The sequence below is a fragment of the Lissotriton helveticus genome, chromosome 1_1 (genome assembly GCF_964261635.1).
Source record: "Lissotriton helveticus chromosome 1_1, aLisHel1.1, whole genome shotgun sequence".
NCBI lineage: Eukaryota > Metazoa > Chordata > Amphibia > Caudata > Salamandridae > Lissotriton > Lissotriton helveticus.
This window is the reverse complement of record NC_136057.1, coordinates 970,455,701-970,479,976: the sequence shown is the minus strand read 5'-3', so window position 1 is coordinate 970,479,976 and position 24,276 is coordinate 970,455,701. Positions and strand designations below refer to the sequence as shown.

The 24,276-nt window shown below is 42.7% G+C and overlaps 1 protein-coding gene across 7 annotated transcripts in view; it reads right to left on the bottom strand.

The window, feature by feature from the left end:
- The window catches only part of ANKRD16 (ankyrin repeat domain 16), a 415,867-nt gene that overhangs the window by 68,857 nt on the left and 322,734 nt on the right, over nt 1-24,276 (bottom strand). For all 7 annotated transcript variants that reach the window (XR_013607335.1, XR_013607341.1, XM_078677289.1 and 4 more), the window contains exons 5-6: nt 13,179-13,287; nt 6,917-7,078 (exon numbers count right to left, since the gene is read on the bottom strand). Coding sequence is in view for 5 of the 7 variants with exons in the window: in XM_078677289.1 (XP_078533415.1) it covers nt 6,917-7,078; nt 13,179-13,287 (271 nt within the window). In the remaining 2 variants the exon portion in view is untranslated. The remainder of the gene's footprint in view (nt 1-6,916; nt 7,079-13,178; nt 13,288-24,276) is intronic.

Here is a 24,276-nt window from a genome sequence, read left to right as displayed (position 1 = left end):
TGCGATGAGGCTTTCAAACTCAATCACAAAATATGGTGACTCTCGGTAAAGAACTCCTATACATTGCATTTATTATCCTAAAGAACGTTGAAATAAACTCTGGAACACAAAGGAATATGGGACATAATGGCTTACCCTATATCTTTTAGAGAGCCTCAAAATAAATTAATCACACCAACCTTGACAGTATACTGAGTGCCAGAACAGTAAACTAATTGATAATTTTATTTCACTGACAAAATAGGAATCACATATATTTTTGGACGATCACTTTTCTGCCTTGATATAAATTATCTGGCCAACATTTGGACCTCACACAAGCTGATGCTACATTACTGGAAGGAATATTGGTTGCCAACCTACTCTTCACTGCTGGTGCAGCCATTGGCTTTAAGACCCTGTAGATCTTTTCCTTCTTTTGGATACCGCTGACATTTTTTGTAAGAAGCATGTCTGATGATAAAAGGAAAACGAGGGCCCCTGAAACGTTTAAGTTGCGATCTAATATTGTATTTGACCAAATCTGATTAAAAAAATGCAATTGCTTTTGATTACTTTGAACTTTGCTTCAAGAATGATAGGAAATGGTGTACATATCAATCACTAGGCTAAAAAGGATGGGCAGGAGTGAAGGTGATGGGTGTAGGAGGGGATGCGGAATGGTTGGCTCCTTCTTTCACATGCTATGGGAGTGCTCACTACTACAGACATATTGGGTAAAGGTGGTGCGCTGTATGCAAGAAGTTTGGGGGGTAGAGTTGCGCCCAGAGGCAAAGAACTGCATATTGAACATATGGGAGCCAACAGACTTACCAGCTAAAGGCAGGCTTTGGGTTACACTCGGTCAGATGGTAGTGAAGCGCAACATTGCAAGACTCTGGGGAGCAGTCACGCCTCCACAAATCGCTGAATAGAAACGAGACATGGACTGGTGCATGTTGCAAGAGAAGGTGGTGTATGTGGCCCGGGGGTGCCCCCAAAAATGGGAGGAAATATGGAAAAAATGGAACGACTACAGAGGCGGCATATGTGAACCCCCTCAGCCTCGTCGACCGGTACTTGAGGTAGAAGTCTAATTGTTTTAATATATTACAGTCCTATTGCCATGACATTGATGTAACACTCTACCCACTGTGTGATCTACTGTACACCTTTGCAGCGCTTTTGTGTGTCCACGATGGCCACTGTTTGGTCTTAACTTCAATAAAAAGAATTAAAAACAAAAAAAAGAATGATAGGAAATAGCAAAGTCAAGTGGCCAATATTATAGCATCTCTCTCTAACAATTGTGACCATTTTCCCTTACAATCTGCCTTGAATGCACATATCTACTTTCTTCTCTACATATTGGCGACAAGTGGGAGTATTTTCCAAGAAGTAGAAGACAGCATTCACTTTTTTTTAAATTCAAAGGTATTCTTTTATTTATTTTAAAACTGTGCGTGTGAGCACCAGCGGCTGTTTTACATATTATCGTGCCTTGATTGCACCAGCGGCAGTGCATCTATTTAGATGTGACTTTAAGGGCTTTCAAAAGTGCTCCCAAAGGCGGATGAGGTACAGTGCATGTGCGCCGGGCGCGCGCACCATTTGTCAGCCTGCAGCCTTTGGGAGCACTTTGGCGGCCGCTTTGATGTTCTCAGTGAGCCGCGTGGCCACTGAGAACATCAAAGCGGCCGCGAAATTGCTCACCATTTGCCACCCCCTCCCTTATTCCACTTCCTGCTTGTTTGTCTTTACCATGCCCTCTTTAAAGGGCACAAATGTAGTGTCTCCTGTGAGGATGACTCAGTTTGGTCTGGGCCCACGCAGGCTTTCAAGACGGGCAATTTGTGGGCCTACTGTGTGTAATGAAAGGACCCATATCTACAAAAATGTCTGTTAAGTTTCAGCGTGTATTTTTCTATCTATCTATCTATCTATCTATCTATCGGACTCACTTTATCTATCTATCTGCCTCATTCTATCTATCTGTCTATCTATCGTCCTCACTCTTTTTATCTATCTATTGCCCTCACTCTATCTATTGCCCTCACTCTATCGCTCTCACTCTATCTATCGATCTATCTATCGATCTATCTATCTATCTATCTATCTCAGGGCTCGACAAATCCACATATGCATTTGCAAGGTAAATTTTATGAGGTTGAGCTATTTTTAGGTCCTACTCGCCCCTTTCTGGCGAGTAGGAAAACATACTAACTTTTGTCCTCCGTCTTTGAAAACGGAGCAAATGTGACAAGATAACAACATTTAAAGGCCGTTTATTGCTCACAAAGCAAATGAGCACTAAAGATGCCTTTAAATCTTGTTATCTTGTCACATTTGCTCCGCTTTCAGAGACGGAGGTCAAGTAGGTTACTGTTAGGTCGAGGAGTTTTTTTTAAAAGTACTAGACCTGCAGGACTAGTACAATTTTTCAGATTTTTCGAGCCCTGTATCTATCTATCTATCTATCTACCTCACTCTATCTATCGCCCTCACTCTATCTACCTATCGCCCTCACTCTATCTATCTATCGCCCTCACTCTATCTATCGCCCTCACTCTATCCATCGCCCTCACTCTATCCATCGCCCTCACTCTATCCATCGCCCTCACTCTATCCATCGCCCTCACTCTATCCATCGCCCTCACTCTATCCATCGCCCTCACTCTATCCATCGCCCTCACTCTATCCATCGCCCTCACTCTATCCATCGCCCTCACTCTATCCATCACCCTCACTCTATCTATCACCCTCACTCTATCTATATATCTATCGCCCTCACTCTATCGCCCTCACTCTATCTATCGCCCTCACTCTATCTATCGCCCTCACTCTATCTATCGCCCTCACTCTATCTATCGCCCTCACTCTATCTATCGCCCTCACTCTATCTATCGCCCTCACTCTATCTATCGCCCTCACTCTATCTATCTATCGCCCTCACTCTATCTATCTATCGCCCTCACTCTATCTATCGCCCTCACTCTATCTATCGCCCTCACTCTATCTATCGCCCTCACTCTATCTATCGCCCTCACTCTATCTATCGCCCTCACTCTATCTATCGCCCTCACTCTATCGCCCTCACTCTATCGCCCTCACTCTATCGCCCTCACTCTATCGCCCTCACTCTATCGCCCTCACTCTATCGCCCTCACTCTATCGCCCTCACTCTATCGCCCTCACTCTATCGCCCTCACTCTATCGCCCTCACTCTATCTATCGCCCTCACTCTATCACCCTCACTCTATCTATCGCCCTCACTCTATCGCCCTCACTCTATCGCCCTCACTCTATCGCCCTCACTCTATCGCCCTCACTCTATCGCCCTCACTCTATCGCCCTCACTCTATCTATCGCCCTCACTCTATCACCCTCACTCTATCTATCGCCCTCACTCTATCTATCGCCCTCACTCTATCTATCGCCCTCACTCTAGCTATCTATCGCCCTCACTCTATCTATCGCCCTCACTCTATCTATCTATCACCCTCACTCTATCTATCGCCCTCACTCTATCACCCTCTATCTATCTATCGCCCTCACTTTATCTAGCTATCGCCCTCACTCTATCTATCTATCTCCCTCACTCTATCTATCACCCTCACTCTATCTATCTATCTATTTATCGCCCTCACTCTGTCTATCTATCGCCCTCACTCTATCTATCTACCTATCTATCTATCTATCGCCCTCACTCTGTCTATCTATTACCCTCACTCTATCTATCTATCTATCTATCTATCTATCTATCTATCTATCTATCTATCGCCCTCCCTCTATCGCCCCCACTCTATCTATCTATCGCCCTCACTATATCTATCGCCCTCACAATATCTATCTATCGCCCTCACTATATCTATCTATCGCCCCCACTATATCTATCTATCGCCCTCACTCTATCTATCGCCCTCACTCTATCTATCGGCCTCACTCTATCTATCGCCCTCACTCTATCTATCGCCCTCACTCTATCTATCGCCCTCACTCTATCTATCGCCCTCACTCTATCGCCCTCACTCTATCTATCGCCCTCACTCTATCTATCGCCCTCACTCTATCTATCTATCGCCCTCACTCTATCTATCTATCGCCCTCACTCTATCTATCTACCTATCTATCTATCTATCGCCCTCACTCTATCGCCCTCACTCTATCTATCTATCTATCTATCTATCTATCGATCGCCCTCACTCTATCTAGCTCTCTATCTAGCTATCGCCCTCACATGACAAATTGCTCTTAAACACAAGTTCTATTGACAAAGTGGGAGATTTAAAGTATTTGGGGGTGGCTATGCTCCCATAAAGCCAGTCTTTTATTTGTAAAGATCCACAACTGCGGTTTCCTCATTCACAAAAAAGTTACGAGGGCAAGTTCACACCATCTAATAGCCACAATTTCTGCCATATTAAAAACTGTATTGCACCAGCAGTTTTTTTGTGCCAAGTCTATGGCAGCTTCTGGGAACAATGATTGTTACCTAGTTCCCAGATCTGCGGGTGTCATAAATTGTCAAGATGCTGTAATGTACAGTAGACCTGCTCCAATATGATAGTTTTTTTTGGTCAATATGTACAGAACCCATGAAAAATACAGGATTGCTAATGTAAGCCAAGCTTCCTAAGTCAAAAAAAACATGTACCTTTAATGCTTTATTGGGGATAGGATGTTTTAGTCACACTAATTTTAGGCTAGAAGTCAGTCAGAAGATATTTGATAGATAGTTTTTGATGTCGGCTTGCCAACATCTAAACAGAATTCATTTAAATGCCTATTGTGTTTTTATGTATTAATATTCTTGGCTATAGTATCTGAATGCAGGTCAAATTCTTTTGTATGAAAGAAAGTGATTTAAAATACATATGGCATAATGTAAACACACCTAATTCGAGAAAACGTGTAGAAATCAAAATCACAGAGTAAGATGGTCAAGGTCCAGTCTCTACTACTGCTCACAAATATATTTAAGGTAAAATAGAAGAAAAAAACCTGACACATGCTTCAGGACGTCCACAGGCATCTGTTGTAGTAACTCAAAAGCAAAAATAGTTAAATTCTTTCAAAGGGATAAAACAGTAAACATGGCCACCATATGTTATAAAATAATACAACCTCCATAATAATAGTAATAATAAACAGACCTCACACTCCAAAATAAATAAGATTACTTTTAACACTGCATATAAATATTAAACATTAGAAAATACTGAAGCAAGTGACATGTTCCGACACTAAAATAATAGACATCCGAAGCAAAAAATTACAAAAAAATTATTCTACTGCAGTGATTCTTAACCTTTTGACTTTGGTGCAGCCCCCTTGAAACATCTGCCTAAGCAATTTCAATAACTGTCCCTTAAAACAATACTAAAACATGCATCCATCAAATATACAAATTATGAAATATTCTATTTACTTCACAAACTAAGAGTATGCAAAAATTGAAACTTTTATAGGAAGGGTGAGTTTTCCCAAAAATTCTTTTGCATCCAGTTTCTAATTCCATCCCATTTACATAGCTCATTAAAAATGTTGACTTTACATTTAGTTTTTTGTATGTATCCATACTAATATTATAAAGAGAGAGCCCAAACCTTTGAGGCGGGTAATCTCAGTAACCACAGCACCAATCACAACACCCAATACAGCGTTGGAAAGGGCAGTTGCAGCAGAAGGACATAGGCTATGCAGACGGCCACCATATACATTTAAAAGGTAAAAGAACCGTGCCAGCAAAGTAGTCCCTTGTGGGCGTGTCTGCGTTCTGCTGTGGGCGTGTGCTGGGGGCGTGACAAACGCTGGGGGCGTGTGGTACATTCCACCCTTCATGTCATGTGAGTCGTAATTGCGCCGCATCAAGGGGCACGCTGGGGGCGTGACACGCTGAGGCCATGACAAACGCTGTGGGCGTGTGTCCGCACTGTGGGCGTGTGTCCGCCCTTCATGCCATGTGAAGCGCCAATTACGCAATTGCGCCTCATCAAGGGGCACGCTGGGGGCGTGACAAACGCTGGGGGCGTGTGCTACGTTCCGCACTTCATGCCATCTGGGTCGTACATTAATCAGATCGTCTGCTGTGGCCGTGTGTTGCGGGCGTCACAAAGGCGTTCACCTCGAAGCGTGATAAGTAACCATTTGCAAGACTCCCTTGGGGGACTGCCCGTTGTCTCACACATACTGGGGGTGTCGAATGCAGTGTGTGCCTTGGCCTGGGTGCGTCTGAAAGGGCCGAACGCAGTGTGTGGCTTGGCCTGGGTGCATCTAAAAAGCACTCGGGCCGAAGAGCGTCGATGTGGGTCATAAAAAAATAAGAACAGCGGGAAACAATCATTCAAGACTCACACAATTCAAATTGTTAGACGGTCGCTGCTGGCCCTCAAGCGGGTGCACATGCGACTGAGCGTGTCTGCGGGGACAATTACTGCAGCCTCTCATGCGCGCTGTTACTGAACTATCACATTAAACCAAATTACATGCTCCTGCTAACATCAGCCAGGGCTGTAGCCGGCGGATCACTACACTAATTACATGCGCCTGCTAACATCAACCAGGGCTGCAGCTGGGCCTCAAGCCTAAGTGATGGGTGCAGTAGAATACATATTTATATTTTATGGTATTTGTACGTCAAACCCTTTGGGTTGTACGCACATGTACTGCACCTGATAATTTGCACGTGCTGCATGTTTTGGTCTCTGTTCAATGTGTACTATCTCTACTGTTCCCACTACTTGATGCCCTCTTTGTGCAATGCCATTTCAGTACTCTGTACATTCAGTAATGACAATAAAACTGCCTGCTGCGTACCAACTCAGTCATGACCTCAGCATCATGTAAGCATAGCATCAACAGTACTTTACATTTCATATTGCAGTGTTAAAGAGGAACCTTACCACAAATTCAATGTGAACAAGTGATGGGGACAAACCTTGGCGGCATAATGCAGTGCAGTAAGTTGGATAGGCGTTGCTCTCTCGTTTACGTTGACACCAAGATCAGACACTAAGAAATGGATTGCTTCATCCTGTGCTGTGATTGCAGCTTTGTGTAAAGCTTGATCTCCAAGTGTATCCATGGTGGTGAATGATGCCTTGAAGCATGGAGAAATTTGTTACGATAAGTGAAATGCCACACAATTATTTTTTGAGAAATTCAAGTTCATTTTCCCTTTGAGAAACTTTAATGTATGAAAAAAAATGGTTATTCTTTTATTCTCACTATAAGACTGAAATGATTTTGTCTCCCACTCAAACCTTTTTACCCTCATTGTTTGTCCGCTGCTTCAAATGCAAATAGGGTAAAACATGTCTGTAATTGTACAATTGTACGACATCTTTGCTAAGCGTCTTTAAACAGTTGACTTAAACATGCTGAAAGGGTATGTTGCAGTGATTCTGCTCAGACACAGAACAGTGCACAGAGACCCAGGACATCAGTAAATTGTGGTGGACCAAAAAACTCACCTCAGTACCTAGAAACCCTAACCGACTAGCATCAGTGTCACATTAGCTCTTCGTCCTATAGCAAAGGAACCAATGATTAGACAACCCAGAACATGCGACTTAGGTTATACTCAGGAATGGTGGGAATCAAGAACACTCTTTCGTTTGTTATTCTCATACCATTCCAGAACAGGAGTAACAGAGACACGGGAAAGGTTAAAATGTTTATTTTAACGACATGCTCTAAGATGCAGTATCTTTGCTAACACAAGCAGACATATGATTAGAAATAATATGATCAGCATTGTTACAGTTCTATAAAACACAAAAGGAGAAATCATATTACAATGATGGTGAAAACAGGTCTTATAGCGCCTAGTATATCACCCTCCCTAGCTAGGACTCTTAGGCTTGTGTGGGGAAAACTTTCGCTATACTTATGGTTCTTAACTTTTGGAGGACAGTTTCTTGAGACAAAGAAATACATTGTTTTAAGACAAAAGATTTGTGTTGTCCATTCTTTATTTTGGAGAGACATTTAAGCCACACCTTTTTTTGATAGTCAGTAAAGGAATTGGCTCTGAACAACCCAAGAGACAATCGATGATCATGGACTTAATGCCCTATACTTTTTAGGATGTTTTTTAAAAGAGGTCACAGGAGAACACTGTGGTTATTTCCATAAAGTAACACATTCAAAGATTGCAAGTGCTATGATAAGAGTGTGTCTTAATATGGTTGTTGATTTACAAGGTCTCGGCTATAAACCCAACAACTCCCCTCTCCTCCTTTCAGCATCTCTACAGAAGGGTTCTGCTCTCCTTCCCCTCACATCCAGTAGGCTTAAGGCCTTAGCCTGCTGAGGTAGGAAAGTTTACTACCCTTATTGGAGCTTTAAGTGTATACTGAATGCAACCTCGAATATCTAGGTCTAATCTCTCTTCCATTACTGCAGGTTTAATGCCCCGGAGTTCCCTTCCTAACCGCCTACTCCTTTGTATTGTCGTTATTTGCCTTCGAGTTTATCCATGACTACTGCACGAAGGGAAGGGTGGCGTTGGATACCAATCTGCTCTCGCGTAAATATTTCAGGGTTGTGGCAACAACACTGTGGTGTTCCTCAGGGGGCCAGCATATCCCCTCTATTATTCAACATCTACCCAACATCTCTAACAAACCTGATTAAATCATACAACCTCACCTGTTACAACTATGCAGATGACACTCACATCATTTAAAATGGAAAGGTCCCAAAAACCTCTACAATTCAAAACTCGATGACTGCCTTCGTGCCATAAACACATGGATGATGAGTGACCATCTAAAGCGCAATACTGCAAAGACCAAAATTATGATATGGGACAATAGTAAAGTCCACATTTGTTAAGCGCACAATCACCCGTAAGGGTCTCTAGGCGCTGGGGGCCGTCGGGAAGATTAAGCGAGCTATTGCCCAGAGTCACATGGTGCTGGGCTAACCTGCCGCCGGAGCCGGGGATCGAACAGTGGTCCCCAGATTCCAGCGTCAGTCGCCCTGGCCGCGGCAAAACTACCTGCCTACCGCAATATGGCCCAAGGGACACTAAGCCCCTGTGACAGTTAGAAACCTAAAAGTAACAATGAATTCAAACCTATCCTAGACCCCTCAAACAATTTGACAAAGAGTGCCTTTTACACAATGAAAACACTATGTTTCATCTTCCCATACCTTGTATACCAACATAAATTGCAAACGATCCTGTAGCTCGTAATCTCCAAACTTAACTATGCATACAACTCAGCTACCTTTGCACATGTTCGACCTCGAAGCTAGGGAACAGGGTTCGAATCTCGTCAGGGACGCTCAACATTTTGGGATTCTGGGCAAATCACTTAATCTCCTCGTGTCTAACAAAAATTAATGTGTCTGTCTGTATCGCAACTGGTGCTCATGAAAAGTGCTCTTATACCTTTGGGTCGAGTTTGTACTATATAAAAATACCCCCCCACCTCCTCCCAAAAAAACTCTGCGAAAATTCTTCTACATGGCTGCTTCTGCCCCTTTACCGAAGAGAATGTATGGCTTCAGTGCTGCAATTGCTCCACCGGCTACCAATAGCTAGAAGGGCAATGTTCAAGACACTTTTTATTTTCCACAGAGGTTCCCAAGGAAAAGCATGTCTATACCTACAAGCTAAATTCAAGCAATACAAACCAAATAGAGCACTGCGCCCCAGGCTTACTCCACTTATCATCAAGCTACCTTAACATGAGAAATCGGGAGGAGCACTGCTTGCTCAGTACACACTGCCAAGCTCTGGAACTCACTACAAGTCAGCATTAGAAGCACCCAGGAGCAGACACTTCCAAAGACAGTTGAAAACTTTGCTATTCCTAAATAACTGCACCACCCGCAACCTGGTAACTGAGCCCAGAAAACAGTTGCACCCTTAAGCACAATCCTCAGATATAGCCCACAAATTCTAAACAACTCAACCAGCAAACTGCTTTCATTATGCAGGTAAGCAAAAAGCAGCTGACCGTTGGTTTGCGTGGCATTATATGGCTATGTACTTCCATATATAACAGTTATGGCCCACAATAATACCAAAACCATAATGTGCAGCAGTTAGCAATAAATTGTAACTCAGATCTATAAAATTTACATAATACATGTCTGTATGAGAATTGTCACTCAACTGCACTCTACATCTAAAAAGCAAACATGAAATGAACGGGCGTAGAATAGCTGAAAAGACCTGTCTCACATTACTGGACTTTAATATAGTCTATTTACTGCATGTATCAAATATCTATACAATCTGACAGCTTTTTTACATCTCAAAAAGACACTTAAATGTGGAATAATGTTAAAAATTGCCATCCCAACAGATCTCTACATTTCGCTCTCCCTCCAACCATGCCAGCTCAGGACAACAATTGTACACATCTTAGATTAGACAACCCAGTGCAGTCACCAACTAGGCAAACTATATCATATGAAATACTGTAAAGGACCTACAGAGATGGTCAAAGCTAACAGCATACCCAATACCATAAAGCTGTGAATCTGTCATTACACTTCATCATCCAACACACTGCTGAGTCCCCAAAAATTATAACTGCACCTCAGTGGTCTTCACACACGACACGAAAACACTAAGCACATAGGATCATATCAAAAACAACATCCTTCCAACCGTACACCCTACAAGCTGCAATTGTGTTCTTGCCCACGCAGACGTTCTGGGGCTAATGTAGCACATCATGACAGAATGATGCTGCTCTTCTGCACAAACATTTAGAGTAACAAGACAACATTCTGTGGCCCACGACCTTCATTGTCCATGCAGCTGCAATGAAGACTGTTGGCATGCCTGAGCCACACTTGACAGGAGCAGACCTCTGTCTTCCAACCATGGATAGGTGCACATCAAAAATACAAATATGCTTCTCATTCTCCCTTTGGTGCCTTTCATCCTTCTACTAGTTAATTCCAACCACTTATACAGAACTTTCCAAAAGCTTTGGTGCAATTCAACCCTTATTGCTGGGTACCACTGGAGTATTGGATTATTTGGTCACTTACACCACACTATTGATTTGTCCAATTACAGCCCTTTCTTCACCATCCTCAGCCATGTTTCAAGACTACCGGGAGACACTCTAACTCAATGTAGGTCATGACATTCCAACTCTTAGTTGGTGTGCTCCAGTACTCTATTAGTTCATACCAATCAAGGATTTAGAATTTGAAAACGTTTACTGATGAGCGCCAATCTTTGACCTACGATCCAGTATTAGTCATTTGTAATCCTTAACCACTACATCCTAATTCAGTCAAAGTTTATTATGCCACTGAAGTTGTCAATTCTAACATTGGATGGGTGCCTTCTAGTCAGCACTGCTTGACACTGGATGAGTGTGTAAGAAAATAAATTTAAAAGCAAAATTAGACTTACATATCATATTAGAATTCCACCTTAGAATGCATTTAAATATTGCAGAAATGTTTTCACACAGAAAATAACACGTAGGAAAAATGTACCTGCTTTAAACGTGTAAAGAATAATTTTAGAGTGCTCTTTAACTCTGCTAAAAAGAATGCATAGGTGAATCACACGTAGGGAGAATGTACTTGCTTTAAATGAAGAAAAGATAATGTAAAATTGGGCCTGGCTATTATTCTTCATGCACTTCTGTGACTATGCACAAGCAATGTTTTCTTTCGACTCTTCCTCATAGCTAAATAGACATTTATTTAGACTTTTGCTTGGCACTAGCATCCTGCTAAAGAATCAGATGACTTCAAGATTATACTCCTTTGCTTCATCACACAATCACGGCATATTAGTTCACCCTAGAATAATAATAAACCTTGGTGTTAATTCATAATAAACAGACTGCTAGATTGAATAATAATTTAGATATTTTATGTATGCTTAACCAGGATATTGTCGATAGAATTGTTTAATTACATCAGACTAGGCATTTCTATTCACAACGCGACACTGAATGCAGTTATTAGCTTAGGTAAGAAGGTTCTCATGAGAACTTTCCTTCATGTACCAATGTTCGTAACAAATGTTAAGCTATGTACCGACGTGAATGTTACGGTGGGAATCGGAACGAGAAGCAACGGATGTTGACGACACCATAGGAAGAGCGGTTTTCATTGGATAAGTGCTTTGTACACCTACTAATTTTCATTACATTATTTTATGATTTATATTGTAATTGTGTTCCTAGTTAGAGAGGATAGGAGACCCCTTATGACTCTACTACGGTGATTCGCTCTATTGTTGCTGGAAGATACTGCTAATAGTAACTTATTTTCCTTTGTCTTGATTCTCTTTGATCAATGCTACTGCAACGATCATTTCACTACCACTCATATTTTCACCAGTCGGTACTGCAGCTGTGGGGAACTTGGCTGAGTTTCCAGAACAACTCTTTATGGGAAGTTCTAGTCTTTAACTATCCTCCGAAATATTGCTCTTATCTAGAAGGAACACTTCATGGGTTTCTGAACATAGGGTAGATTAGGTCCCGTAGTGAGTTTAGTGACAAACCTCCTTTATGGAACACTTTGTTTGATTTATGCAGTCACTAATTCATCTTTTACTTGATATTTCTGGTATTTGGATTAATTGGAATAAAGATGATAAAAAAAACATACTAATCCTTAAAGTAAATAAAGGTTTTAAAAAGTTCTACAACGTATCGTCATTGACTGCAAATATTGAACCAGACAGTTGATAATATCTATGGCATGTTTTTTTTGTTCCTTGCTCCATTCGCAACACAGTGGCAAACGTCTGTCCAATCTGTCACGTGCCATCTGGATTTCGAGGGTCCAAGCTGTAGGTTGGGGTGTTTGGTTTAATACTCTAGCTTTGAAAATCTTTTAGGTGCTAACAAGTGTGTCCTACCCTCAATAAAGCAATGCCCTACATCAATGTATAAACTAGCTCTGCACTTTCAACCTAAATCACTGTGGCCCATCCCTTAATTTGGAACATTCTAATTCCTTCTACTGAAATGTTGTTTCTCATGCTGAATGTACAAGCCTAATACACTGTGGTCTTCTTCTCCAGGAGTGTGCTCCAGCCCAGTACCACTAACTTGTACCAATATGTCATTAATCAACAAACTGCATTAGCGGGAAGAATAACTTGCTCTGTGTATCTCATTTCCAGGTGTTTGAAATACAAGACAATGCGTATACAATAAACATGTCCAAAAGGTAAAATAACCAGAAAGTAATACCTTATGTATATCAAGGAGACGTTTTGCTATGTCAATGTGTCCATTCTGTATGGCATCCATAAATGGAGTGACTCCACAGCTGTCTCTGTCATCAGGTTCATACATGCACCTATCAACAAAAAGATGCAGTTGGTGGGGTACAGCGAGAAGCAGACCTTTAATTATATTAAAATCACTCAAAAGACTGGCAGAACTTACACAATACTCCAGAGGAAGGAACCAATATAAACATGTGTGTGACCTGTTAACAAACATTCAACAAAGAGAGGAACCAAGAGGGCTTTTTCTATCGGGGTCCAGTGTATAGACCCTGGAACTAGGTCAACAAAAAAGGATACACTGTTCCCCAAGGGAAGAAGAATAAATGAACCGACACGACGTGAAGTGAAAAGGGAGTAAAGGGGAATCCCCCTTTCGGAACTAAAACCCTCACACACCCAGCAAGCTAGGTGTCATGCTTCATCATCTGGGTTCTGCTCCTCGTCAGACTGACGCTGCAATGTCTGACGGGCACCCATAAAGGGGCTCTTCACTGGAGATCTTTTGTTCCTGCCAGTTGGTGCATGTGGGTCAACTGTGTGACGAGCTATGGTCCTAAAAAGCCACTCTGTTTCTGTCCTGTAACTCCAGTTCTGTAGTAGGGGTATCTCTGGTATAGTCATAATCTAGTGAATAGTCCCGCCCATTTGCGCGGACCCCGGAGCAATCAAAAATAATCTCTTAAATTGTCAAAAAATGCAGACCTGCACAGACACTTAAGAGAGAATTTAAAGACAGATAATGCAGCCTATATCCACAGGCTACACTGTCCAGTACTTCAACTAGAAATTCCACCAAAAACCCACAGCCTGTCCAGATTTCTCCACAGAGAAATACTTTCCTTTTCCAACAAAACCCTCTGGAATGATAGAGAGGAAGGAATGGACAGACAAGCCCCATAGGCTGCCATTATGTGGCTCAAAACAGGATACTGTGCCTTTAAGAGAACTTACCAGAACTCTCTCAGTATCCCAGAATGCACAGCAGGTCCCTCTTACTTTCAGTTCTTTGAAGGCGTAACACGCCAGACCTGTAGCATTCCGTACATAATATCTTTCTCCACCGGGGAGGAGGGCGGGCGCTTATGACTATAACAGAGATACAAAACAACAAAAGACTAGTGGTGGTCTATATTAAAGAACGAAGACTGAGCAAAAAGACAGAAGCAAGAGCCTTTGTGTCAGAAACCCTATGTGTGTAAATGAAAGGAAATGAATCCCATCAGCCCACCCATATGGCGGAGCCTCATCATCTGGGATTATAAACGGTCACGGTCTAGATAAGGAGACACACTTGATGATATTGTGTGTATTTCTCCAATTATCCAAGACCTCCAGTGATGGATCCGACCCAGAATGTTGTGTGTGGGTATGATGGTGTGGGAAAACTAAATTGCAGTGAATAAGAAAAGTGTAAACAAAAATCAAATGTACTACTTAAAATTGGCTACCATGATGTAAGGAAAAACTTTAAAGGGAATAAATCATGGTGTCAAGATTAAAAAGAAGTTATGGCAGTCTGAAATAATGACTGCCCAAACTAGATGGTATGGTGGTCAACATGTTTCTGCCATGCAGGGGCGTCTCCCCTGCCAGGCTTTCATCAGGACCTTGGAAATACACTACTGCAATAACGTACAAAAATCAGAAATAAATTTTGTTACCAAATAATACCGGATACTATGCAGTCCGCGAGATACTTTCTGCGTCGGTATATCCAGAATTTCTAAAGGATTCTTTCCTGAAAAAATTCAAAACACACAGATATTTCCATATAACAACTATGTCTGACACATACAAAACGTGCTTACTGTCAAAAACATATGAATTTGCTTCCAAGTCAACCTTCAACAAAGATAGTAATAGAAAAAGAATTTTATAAATATTATTTTACTCACCCAAATATTCTTGGGAGTAAACCTCACCTCTCCTGGCCACTGCTCAGGAAATAGAGACCCGCTCTGTGGTAATGGAAAATAGTAGATTACCAATATGTGGGTTATCCTGTCAAACCCAACAAGTAGATATCCATTACATGTGCTCTCATGAAGATGCACTCAAAAAAACCTTGGTGTATAGTCACTTAAAAATGGAGAAAGCTGAAACCCCATGGGCTATCACTAAACGTGAAACAAGATGTAATTTATCAATAACACAGAGCTCTAGTATGTCCAAAAGGCAGCTCTTGTTAATATTAATAGTGTCAAAGATCTGTAACCTAGACCAGCAATGACTGAAGATGGAAAGAATCACTGCTTTGAGAAATGCCAGAATAGGTGTAGTTTGGCTCTTCTGTGACATCCCATATATTTGGACTTTTTCTTATAGAAAAGTGGAGTATCTATTATTGTAAAGAAGCCTTCATAAGTAAGGAAAAATTGCATCATAGCATGCACAAAAATGGAGCAGCGAGACGCCCTGCCACACCTTACCTGTCCGTCAGTACCTCTGGCCTCGTCCTAAGACAAGGGGGAGGTACCGACGTAACGGTGCTCAGTTGCTAATAAACTGTCTCTTAGCCAATCATGAAACCGCCGTCGGTCATGCTGCCAGCGGACCTATTTGGAAACAGCTTAAGAAACTGCCGTTTCGTAAGCAACTAACGGATTGGTGCAGCGCACGAAAGGGAACTGCTGATTGGCCCTCTCGTGGCCAGTAGTAACCATATCACGGAACATGTAGTGACAACAACCCCGCGTAGTTCGCCGGAGTTGCTGGCGTTTATTGTTGGTGATTGGTTAGCACAACAGTCAATAGAATGATGCAAAACAGGGTCATGTGGGACCCAACCAGTGACAAAGTGATTACAAATTAAACCACCTCTGTTGTTTGTCAAATCTTCGGAGATGTTCAGTGAAACCAAATGCATGATAAGACAAATGTGCGAATCTTACAGAAGCGTGTGGAAAAACGCCACGGCCCCATGGGTTTGTTAAAGTATTCGGCTCGCTCATCTTTACACAAACAATAAAGCCGTGGAGCTGAATAGCCCGACTAGGGGAGGGACCCATGACTGTCACATATCTTTCCTCGAATGGGATTGAAGTTGTGTGTAACGGCGGAAAATAGCGGCGGACCCATTGGGGGGCAGTGCTGACTCTTACATGCCATTCCTTTACGGGAGATGGAAAATACACTTTATATGTCATCAACCCGTCCCGCTTAATAAACATAGAAGCGGCTAGTGGAGTGTCGACTAATGCAGTAAGGCGAGTGGTGGTGTGCCTGGAGTGTTACACCAGAGAGCTCAGCCTAATGAGGTTAGCCCGACTACCTATTTACACGCCTCTATTAAATCTCTTAATATTCGAAAGAAAGGGGGAACTACCCTCTGTTTTGATAGAGGAATAAGGAAAAATCAACCTGCTTTCTAGGTCCTATGAAGACCTCGGCTCAGCCATAGACATATGTGTGGTATCTCCATAGCAAGGCATCCCCAAAAAGCCTGTGTCAGAGGAAAATTCACAGTAAATGCAACCATAGTAAACAAGAAGGCATCCCAAACCAGGGGAAATGATCCACCAAATAAGGGCACTGGCCCGTTTTAAAAGTTCAAGCAGAAAGTGTTCACATTTCAAACAGATGGGTGACACAAGGTGGAAGTTATTAAATAAATACCCAAGGGCTGTCATCATTTAAACCTTCCGTGTCACTCTTCAATCGATATATCCATTTTTGTTCTCTCAGAAACAAGAACCTTGAAACATCTCGTACGTGGGGTGGCACAAAAGGTTTTTCCGGGACTTACCAGCTCATCTCCTCTGGAGTATGTTTCATTTGGAGAAAATGGTTGGTAAGTCTGGTTGCTTGTTTGTTGCACCGAATGGTGCTCTTGTGCTCATTTATACATAATTTAATCTTTCTGGTCGTCATCCCTACGTAACGCAAGGCACATGGACACGTGATGAGATATATCAGCTTTTCACTATTACAGTTAGTGTGACTCTTCAGAATCCAGGGTCTAGGAGTGCCGATGTCTATGGTAAGGGTCTTCTTTGTTTGGGGACAGGCAGTGCATTGTCCACAGGGGAATTGACCCTGTACTGAAGGTAGGTTCCATAGAGTGTTGACCGATGTCATCTCGTTTCCTTTACATCTCGGCCTTGTATGAACAAGGCTGTCTCTCAGGTTAGTACCCCTCTTGAAAGAAAATAACGGTGTCTGAATGGCAGAACCTGCAGTGTTAAGGATCTTCCAGTTCTTCTTCACTGTTTTCTGCAGTTTATTTGACAATGTACAGAATGTCATCACAGAAGTCAATCTGTCAAGTGGTGGTTTCAAAACAGGGGGACTCAACAGAGCTTCCCGGTTGTTATTCATAGCACGCTTCTGTGCTCTTTTGATCATGTGTCTGGGGTAGTTGCGGTCTTGCAATTTTGAAGCCAGATCTCTGGAGAAAAATAAAAAATCAGTTCTGATGGAACAATTCCTGCGGACTCTAAGAAATTGTCCAACAGGCAAATTCTCCCGCAAGGACTTTGGGTGATGGCTAGCGTAGGACAACAAGGAGTTGCGAGCCATCGGTTTGCGATACAATTTGCTCCAGAGGCATCCATTTACAGGGAAGATGGTGATGTCCAAAAACGCAAGCTCCTGCTGGCTGTACTCAACAGTGAAATTCAAAAATGGATTTTGATCGTTGAGCCATTTCTGAAAATTTATGATAGTGTCTGGTGTTCCATGCCAGATGATGAAAATATCGCCGATATAGCGTTTCCACACCAACACCTGATCGAAAAAAGGGTTGGTGTGGTTGAGGAAACATTTCTCTTCAAATAGATGTACGTAAAGATTTGCTAGGGAAGGGGCGAAAACACTGCCCATCGAATTTCCCGATGTTTGTAAATAGAGGCTGTCTTCAAAAGCAAAAACAAATTCCGTCATGGCTAGACGGGCACATTCCATGATGAAATTGATTGGTGTGATGGTTTCTAACACCGAATTTTCCAAAAGGCTTCTAACGGCTTGCAAAGTCTCTTGTTGAGGTATGCAGGTGTATAGAGATTCAACATCGAAACTGACCAAAAGGTCAGTCTCGACGTTGAACTCAATCTCAGGGAGGAGCCGTAGGACGTCTGTAGTATCCTGCAAGAACGTCGGCATTTTTCTTACAAGTGGCCTCAGAAAGAAATCAACAAAAGTGGACAAAGTCTCCAACAAAGAACCGATACGCGAAATGATCGGGCGTCCTTGAGGCGGTCTCTGTACTTTTTGTATTTTTGGTAGATTATAAAAATACGGAGTAACAGGGTAGGCAGTTGTCAAGTAACGAGCTTCAGATTCAGTGATCCAACCTTCAGCGGATGCTTCCTCCACCATATGTTTGATCTCATTGAGTAGCCTGGCGGTAGGATCTTCGGTAAGGAGACGATAGTGTCTAGGATCTCCGAGTTGCCTAAGACATTCTTCTCGGTAAGTGGACAGGTCCATGATCACAGTGGCTCCTCCCTGATCCGCTGGTTGTATTATAATGGTGGGGTCTTTGGCTAGTGAGTCAACAGCTGATCTTTCTTCTTGTGACAAGTTTGAGAAAGACTGCTTTTCGCAGCTGGTGAGTTTGGTAATATCATGTACAACCGCCTTCTTAAAGGCTCCTACTTGGGGTGGAACCTGATGTAGAAGAGGAGTGAAAGTCGAGGGTTTCTGCAATCCAGTATTCGATATTCTGTCCTCTGTTTCTGATGTTTTATCTTTGAAGAAAAAATGCAGCCGCACTTTTCTAAAGAATTTCTCGACTTCACAGCGTAGCTGGAATGGATCTGTGGTATTTGTAGGTACAAAGCCTAGTCCTTTATTAAGGACCTGTTCTTCATTATCAGTGATAGTCCGAGAGCTCAAATTCACTATGAGACTCTCTCTGAACTCAGTCCCGCCTGTTGTGGTGGCTGTTGCTTGCCCCTACCGCTTCTGGTGTTTGGATAGCTTGTCTCGTCTTCCCATTGTACTTGTGGTTGTCCTCTTCTCCTGCCCCTGCTCCGTTCACGGCCCTGTGCTAAAAAAGACTGATCATTATACCACTGGGGTGGAGGTTGAAAGTTGGGTATTAGTTGTGGAAACTGCTGCTGGTGAAACCCCCATGGGGCCGGTGGCCACCAAGGTGCTGCCTGGTAGGATTGGTTACCTTGTCTGTTGCCCCTCCGGCCTGGTCTGTTGTGCCGGCCACGACTGTATCTCATTGGAGTATTGCCAGTAGATGAGTCAGAGTCACTTGATCCGGCCCCATGGGGGTTTCACCAGCCGCAGTTTCCACAACTAATACCCAACTTTCAACCTCCACCCCAGTGGTATAATGATCAGTCTTTTTTAGCACAGGGCCGTGGACGGAGCAAAGGCAGGAGAAGAGGACAACCACAAGTACAATGGGAAAACTAGACAAGCTATCCAAACACCAGAAGCGGAAGGGGCAAGCAACAGCCACCACAACAGGCGGGACCGAGTTCAGAGAGAGTCTCATAGTGAATTTGAGCTCTCGGACTATCACTGATATTGAAGAACAGGTCCTAAATAAAGGACTAGGCTTTGTACCTACCAATACCACAGATCCATTCCAGCTACGCTGTGAAGTCGAGAAATTCTTTAGAAAAGTGCGGCTGCATTTTTTCTTCAAAGATAAAACATCAGAAACAGAGGACAGAATATTGAATACTGGATTGCAGAAACCCTCGACTTTCACTTCTCTTCTACATCAGGTTCCACCCCAAGTAGGAGCCTTTGAGAAGGCGGTGGTACATGATATTACCAAACTCACCAGCTGCGAAAAGCAGTCTTTCTCAAACTTGTCATGAGAAGAAAGATCAGCTATTGACTCACTAGCCAAAGACCCCACCATTATAATAAAATCAGCGGATAAGGGAGGAGCCACTGTGATCATGGACCTGTCCACTTACCGAGAAGAATGTCTTAGGCAACTCGGAGATCCTAGACACTATCCTCTCCTTACCGAAGATCCTACCGCCAGGCTACTCAATGAGAGTAAACATATGGTGGAGGAAGCATCCGCTGAAGGTTGGATCACTGAATCTGAAGCTCGTTACTTGACAACTGCCTACCCTGTTACTCCGTATTTTTATAATCTACCAAAAATACAAAAAGTACAGAGACCGCCTCCTGGCCGCCCGATCATTTCGGGTATCGGTTCTTTGTTGGAGCCTTTGTCCACTTTTGTTGATTTCTTTCTGAGGCCACTTGTAAGAAAAATGCCGACGTTCTTGCAGGTTACTACAGACGTCCTACGGCTCCTCCCTGAGATTGAGTTCAACGTCAAGACTGACCTTTTGGTCAGTTTCGATGTTGAATCTCTATACACCTGCATACCTCAACAAGAGACTTTGCAAGTCGTTAGAAGCCTTTTGGAAAATTCGGTGTTAGAAACCATCACACCAATCAATTTCATCATGGAATGTGCCCGTCTAGCCATGGCGGAATTTTTTTTTGCTTTTGAAGACAGCCTCTATTTACAAACATCGGGAAATTCGATGGGCAGTGTTTTCGCCCCTTCCCTAGCAAATCTTTACGTACATCTATTTGAAGAGAAATGTGTCCTCAACTACACCAACCCTTTTTTCCATCAGGTGTTGGTGTGGAAACGCTATATCGGCGATATTTTCGTCATCTGGCATGGAACACCAGACACTATCATAAATTTTCAGAAATGGCTTAACGATCAAAATCCATTTTTGAAGTTCACTGTTGAGTACAGCCAGCAGGAGCTTGCGTTTTTGGACATCACCATCTTTCCTGTAAATGGATGCCTCGGGAGCAAATTGTATCGCAAACCGATGGCTCACAACTCCTTGTTGTCCTACGCTAGCCATCACCCAAAGTCCTTGCGGGAGAATTTGCCTGTTGGACAATTTCTAAGAGTCCGCAGGAATTGTTCCATCAGAACTGATTTTGAATTTTTCTCCAGAGATCTGGCTTCAAAATTGCAAGACCGCAACTACCCCAGACACATGATCAAAAGAGCACAGAAGCGTGCTATGAATAACAACCGGGAAGCTCTGTTGAGTCCCCCTGTTTTGAAACCACCACTTGACAGATTGACTTTTGTGACGACATTCTGTACATTGTCAAATAAACTGCAGAAAACAGTGAAGAAGAACTGGAAGATCCTTAACACTGCAGGTTCTGCCATTCAGACACCGTTATTTTCTTTCAAGAGGGGTACTAACCTGAGAGACAGCCTTGTTCATACAAGGCCGAGATGTAAAGGAAACGAGATGACATCGGTCAACACTCTATGGAACCTACCTTCAGTACAGGGTCAATTCCCCTGTGGACAATGCACTGCCTGTCCCCAAACAAAGAAGACCCTTACCATAGACATCGGCACTCCTAGACCCTGGATTCTGAAGAGTCACACTAACTGTAATAGTGAAAAGCTGATATATCTCATCACGTGTCCATGTGCCTTGCGTTACGTAGGGATGACGACCAGAAAGATTAAATTATGTATAAATGAGCACAAGAGCACCATTCGGTGCAACAAACAAGCAACCAGACTTACCAACCATTTTCTCCAAATGAAACATACTCCAGAGGAGATGAGCTGGTAAGTCCCGGAAAAACCTTTTGTGCCACCCCACGTACGAGATGTTTCAAGGTTCTTGTTTCTGAGAGAACAAAAATGGATATATCGATTGAAGAGTGACACGGAAGGTTTAAATGATGACATCCCTTGGGTATTTATTTAATAACTTCCACCTTGTGTCACCCATCTGTTTGAAATGTGAACACTTTCTGCTTGAACTTTTAAATCGGGCCAGTGCCCTTATTTGGTGGATCATTTCCCCTGGTTTGGGATGCCTTCTTGTTTACTATGGTTGCATTTACTGTGAATTTTCCTCTGACACAGGCTTTTTGGGGATGCCTTGCTATGGAGATACCACACATATGTTTATGGCTGAGCCGAGGTCTTCATGGGACCTAGAAAGCAGGTTGATTTTTCCTTATTCCTCTATCAAAACAGAGGGTAGTTCCCCCTTTCTTTCGAATATTAAGAGATTTAATAGAGGTGTGTAAATAGGTGGTCGGGCTAACCTCATTAGGCTGAGCTCTCTGGTGTAACACTCCAGGCACACCACCACTCGCCTTACTGCATTAGTCGACACTCCACTAGCCGCTTCTATGTTTATTAAGCGGGACGGGTTGATGACATATAAAGTGTATTTTCTATCTCCCGTAAAGGAATGGCATGTAAGAGTCAGCACTGCCCCCCAATGGGTCCGCCGCTATTTTCCGCCCTTACACACAACTTCAATCCCATTCGAGGAAAGATATGCGACCGTCATGGGTCCCTCCCGCTAGTCGGGCTATTCAGCTCCACGGCTTTATTGTTTGTGTAAAGATGAGCGAGCTGAATACTTTAACAAACCCATGGGGCCGTGGCGTTTTTCCACACGCTTCTGTAAGATTCGCACATTTGTCTTATCATGCATTTGGTTTCACGGGACAGCTCCGAAGATTTGACAAACAACAGAGGTGGTTTAATTTGTAATCACTTCGTCACTGGTTGGGTCCCACGTGACCCTGTTTTGCATCATTCTATTGACTGTTGTGCTAATCAATCACCAACAATAAACGCCAGCGACTCCAGCGAACTCCGCGGGGTTGTTGTCACTACATGTTCCGTGATATGGTTACTACTGGCCACGTGAGGGCCAATCAGCAGTTCCCTTTCGTGAGCTGCACCAATCCGTTAGTTGCTTATGAAACGGCAGTTTCTTAAGCTGTTTCCAAATAGGTCCGCCGGCAGCATGACCGACGGCGGTTTCATGATTGGCTAAGAGGCGGTTTATTAGCAACTGAGCACCGTTACGTCGGTACCTCCCCCTTGGCTTAGGACGAGGCCAGAGCTACCGACGGACAGGTAAGGTGTGGCAGGGCGTCTCGCTGCTCCATTTTTGTGCATGCTATGATGCAATTTTTCCTTACTTAGGAAGGCTTCTTTACAATAATAGATGCTCCACTTTTTTATAAGAAAAAGTCCAAATATATGGGATGTCACAGAAGAGCCAAACTACAGCTATTCTGGCATTTCTCAAAGCAGTGATTCTTTCCATCTTCAGTCATTGCTGGTCTAGGTTACACATCTTTGACACTATTAATATTAACAAGAGCTGCCTTTTGGACATACTACAGCTCTGTGTTATTGATAAATTACATCTTGTTTCACGTTTAGTGATAGCCCATGGGGTTTCAGCTTTCTCCATTTTTAAGTGACTATATACCAAGGTTTTTTTGAGTGCATCTTCATGAGAGCACATGTAATGGATATCTACTTGTTGGGTTTCACTTTGACAGGATAACCCACATATTGGTAAACTACTATGTTCCATTACCACAGAGCGGGCCTCTATTTCCTGAGCAGTGGCCAGGAGAGGTGAGGTTTACTCCCAAGAATATTTGGGTGAGTAAAATAATATTTATAAAATTCTTTTTCTATTACTATCTTTGTTGAAGGTTGACTTGGAAGCAAATTAATATGTTTTTGACAGTAAGCACGCTTTGTATGTGTCAGACATAGTTGTTATATGGAAATATCTGTGTGTTTTGAATTTTTTCAGGAAAGAATCCTTTAGAAATTCTCGATATACCTACGCAGAAAGTATCTCGGGGACGGCATAGTATCCGGAATTATTTGGTAACAAAATTTATTTCTGATTTTTGTACGTTATTGCAGTAGTGTATTTCCAAGGTCCTGATGAAAGCCTGGCAGGGGAGACGCCCCTGCATGGCAGAAACATGTTGACCACCATACCATCTAGTTTGGGCAGTCATTATTTCAGACTGTCATAACTTCTTTTTAATCTTGACACCATGATTTATTCCCATTAAAGTTTTTCCTTACATCGTGGTAGCCAATTTTAAGTAGCACATTTGATTTTTGTTTACACTTTTCTTCTTCACTGCAATTTAGTTTTCCCACACCATCATACCCACACACAACATTCTGGGTCGGATCCATCACTGGAGGTCTTGGAGAATTGGAGAAATACACACAATATCATCAGGTGTGTCTCCTTATCTAGACCTTGACCGTTTATAATCCCAGATGATGA